This window comes from Silurus aristotelis (genome assembly GCF_946808225.1).
Source record: "Silurus aristotelis genome assembly, chromosome: 6".
NCBI lineage: Eukaryota > Metazoa > Chordata > Actinopteri > Siluriformes > Siluridae > Silurus > Silurus aristotelis.
Window position 1 is genome coordinate 30,628,447 of NC_139579.1, and position 3,779 is coordinate 30,632,225.

At 43.0% G+C, this 3,779-nt stretch overlaps 1 protein-coding gene across 1 annotated transcript; it reads left to right on the forward strand.

Annotated features, from left to right (window-relative positions):
* The first annotated feature begins 258 nt into the window (after positions 1-258).
* On the forward strand, positions 259-2,644 carry cldn23l (claudin 23-like). Its single transcript, XM_083544939.1, has 2 exons — positions 259-557; positions 696-2,644. Exon 2 carries the CDS (start codon positions 769-771, stop codon positions 1,456-1,458), a length of 690 nt encoding a protein of 229 aa, XP_083401065.1. The 5' UTR covers positions 259-557; positions 696-768; the 3' UTR covers positions 1,459-2,644.
* The last annotated feature ends 1,135 nt before the right edge of the window (positions 2,645-3,779 follow it).

Sequence of the window (3,779 nt, forward strand, 5' to 3'; positions counted from 1 at the left end):
ATAAAACCGAGATGTCATTTTTTAAATATTTTTGCAAGACAACTTTACTGACCTTGGTTTTTTGTTAAGGAGGACTTACACATTTACTTGCATGAATGTCTGCGTGTGTGTATGTCTGTGAGTGTGAGAGAAAGGGAAAGAGAGAGAGAGAAAGAGACTATCCTCCAATACTGTCTTTCAAAATCCAGACAAATATTCACACATATATATATGCATATAGACATGACGTCCTGAGCAACAAGGGCACACACTTGTAGCTCAACGCACTAAAACCAGCGCAAATGGGTAAAGCGGCACGTAGCCAGGAGATCGTCTAGGTTACCGTCTCTTAGCAACAGACAGACATTCACCTCCAGTCTGCTGGTTGCCAGGAGTAACGATGATGTTTAGAGCCATTCTGTATTTGAGCTTGGAGGAGAGAAGGACCGACGGAGTCTGACACACACACACACACACACACACACACGCGCGCGCGAAATGATCGGATTTGCTCTGATCACACATATGATTCTTGCACATTTGGATGGCGGAAAAGTCCTGGAATTTTTCCTCGGCATGTAAGTGATCGTCTTGTTTATGATATCTCGAATTTGTTACATAAATGTGTGTATTTTTGTATTAGTAGATTTTTTTACGTTCATTATATGGGGCGATGTGGTATGTAAACTAATTCTGGTTCTGATGTTCCTCATCAGGTGAATCATTCATTGAGAACTGAAACGAAAAAAAAAAAACATTTCTTTGTTGCTGCGACCCCAATTACCCACAATGCACACGCCAGCTTCAATAGTGACTGGCATTGTTTTCGCTCCCTTGGGACTGGTGCTTGTGTTTACTGCAGCCATCACACCCCAGTGGCGGGAAGGCCAGGCTCGTCTGGGGAGGGTCGGGACTGGTGTTGGTGAAGCCAGGGGCATCGAGCTTCTTCTCCTCCGGTCTGATGGACTATGGGAAAGCTGCTTGCAGGTGGTGCACTCAGAATTACGAGAATGCTGGCCTGTATCTGGGCCGTACCAACACGATTCACGAGTCCTTGCCACTCGGGGACTCGTTCTCTCGTCCTTGTTCCTGTGCGGTTCGGGGATTGTTCTCGCCAGTGTTGGAGCTCGGTGTTGGACGGACACGCCGCTCAGAAACGTAGCAGGAGCCGGAGGATTGCTGGTGGCACTCGCAGGAGTTCTCAGCCTGGCGGCGTTGAGCATCTACACTCATCATTTGCCCGATCTGGGAGTGGAGCTTGTGTCAAACATTTCGGACTTTCAAGGTCTTGACTTGCACAAGTTGCCCAGTCTGACACTGCACCCGGCCGGATCTCTGTATTTCGGCTGGGTTGGTGCATGTGTGCAGGTCCTCGGAGGTCTTGCGCTCTTGTTTGGAGTTGGCCGGCCACAATGCCCACTTCGCCCCAAACGGGTACGGAGGGAGATCGTGATGAATGCTTACGAAGTCAGCTGCTAGACAAGGCCTCATGAGAAGATGAAAAAGAAAGGACAATTAGGACTCATCAAACACTGTTGTAACTGCTTGGATCATTGTAAAGAATGTAAAGTGCAGCAGGTAGTGCTGCTGTCTCAAAGATTCCTGGCTTGAACCAGAGCTCAGGTTACCGAGTTCTGCATGTTCCCTCCGAAATGTAGGTTTCTTGCGGGTTCTTCTGCTCCGTCCCACATCCTAAAAACATGCAGGTAGGAGGATTGGCTATACTAAGTTGCCCATGGGTGTCAGTGAATGTGTAAATGACGGACCCACATCATGTTCAGGGTAAGTTCTCTCACCATGTGCTCAGTTGTCTCACCACAAACCTGATCCTACAAAACAAACAAAGGCATGAGCCCATGGTTTCCCATCTTGGCCCATGTAGCTAGACAGAGCTTGCTTACAGTTTTTCTCAGTTACTTTGCAGTATTTCTTCAACCACTATTTGCAAACCAGTAAGTACAATTTGTTCTCGAAACACAATTACTTCCAAAAACTTGTTCTTTTCTCAAAATGTGTACTTTTCAATTCTTTTCATTGGCATCAGAATTTATTCAAACAAGATCGTCAAAATGTTTAGTCGTGTTGCCAGTATGATGGAATCTACGCAATCAATGGTTTGGATTACAATAATTAAATATGCACCTGGCTGATTTTTCTTCTGTTTGGCATCTAATGAATTTCAACAGCACAAATGTACACATTACTGTATGTGGGATTTTGATTGCTAGAGACAGGATTCACCCTCCTACTGTACTGGGATAGTCTTCGTTCGTTTCCTGGTTGTTTATCCATTTTCAGAAATTGTAATTCTGTGTTTTGCTCTGTCAGTTGAAGGTTCACGGGATTCACATTTGACCTGTTTTAGAGATCGAGTTGATCATTGGTTGATCTGATGCCGCTGACTTGCCTTCATTATTGACATTCGAGATTCATCTGCACAATTCATCACTTCAACACATTTACAAAAAACGCACACAATCGATTAAAGGAATGTAGCAAAGCGTTCGCAATTTGATCGAAGCAACGAGAAATTGCTTTTATGATTTGCACATGTGACGACATGATGTGGAGGCTGAATAAGTAGTTTTGAGAATTTCATTTCTGATCTGAGAAACGTTTCAAAGCAACTGAGAAAAACTGTAATGATAAGTGCAGGGTGTGTGAGCAGAAAGGTTATTTCTCCTGTTGCCTCCTGAACCGGCTTGTTTTTATTGCCAACGCTGGTTTTCAGGCCTCAATTGTACTTATTGCATGATTTCTATATTTTAATGAATGGCTCAGGGGTGGTGTGAGGAGTACTCTAAGCTCCCAGAATATTTAAAAGGGTTTTAATATAAATAGATAAAAAGGTCAAAAAGAGAGGCAACTTTTTAAGGCAGGATGATCACAGATCCCATTTGTGAGGGCGTCCAATTGATATAATTAGAGATCAAATATTGCCGGCAACATGATAAGGCAATTACAAAGGCGAAGGCTGTCAGTGTTATTTCCTGCTGAAAAAAAAACAATGCAATCTACACCCCTTATTCTGAAAAAGTTGGTACAGTGTGTAGAAACAAAATGAAACGATCTGCAACTGTCATAAACCAATATTTTATTAACAGTAGAATATACAAAAAAATGTCACATTTTAAGGAAAAAATTAGGTCATTTTAAATTTGATGGCTGCAAGACGTCTCAAAAAAGTTGGGACGGGGCAAAAAGTCTGGAAAAAGTAAGTGTTATTGAAATGAAACATATTGGCGAAAGATTTTGCAACCCATTGGGTTAAATAGCAACAGGTCAGAACGATGAATGGGTATAAATAGCGTATCTCAGAAGTTAAGATGGGGCGGAGCTTCACCGTACAAATTGTGGAACGATTTCCGAATAATGTTCCTCGATGTCCATTTGCAACCCAGTTGAATATCTCATCATTACATATCATCAAAAGTTTGAAAGAATCTGGAGAAATCTCTGTGCACAAGGGCAAAAATAAATGGATTTGTGAGGATTCTTAGTATTCCTGTTGCGGTTGTCCAGAAGTCTGAGACTGCAGAAGCTGCTCGGATGAGTAGTGAAATATGACTCGACTTCCAGCCAATGCAATATTTAAACACGATGTAATTACACATTAAACCACAAGGGTGGCAGCTTGGCAATATTGGGGCTTGATCCCCAAACCTGCCAATCAGTAACCCAGAGCCTTAAGCACTGAGCTCCCACCTCCCCCAAGATCATGTCGTCAGGAGTGGGATCACACTTGATCATCGTGAAGTTACTGGTGATGCAGCACTGAAATTTTCAAGTGAACCAACTTT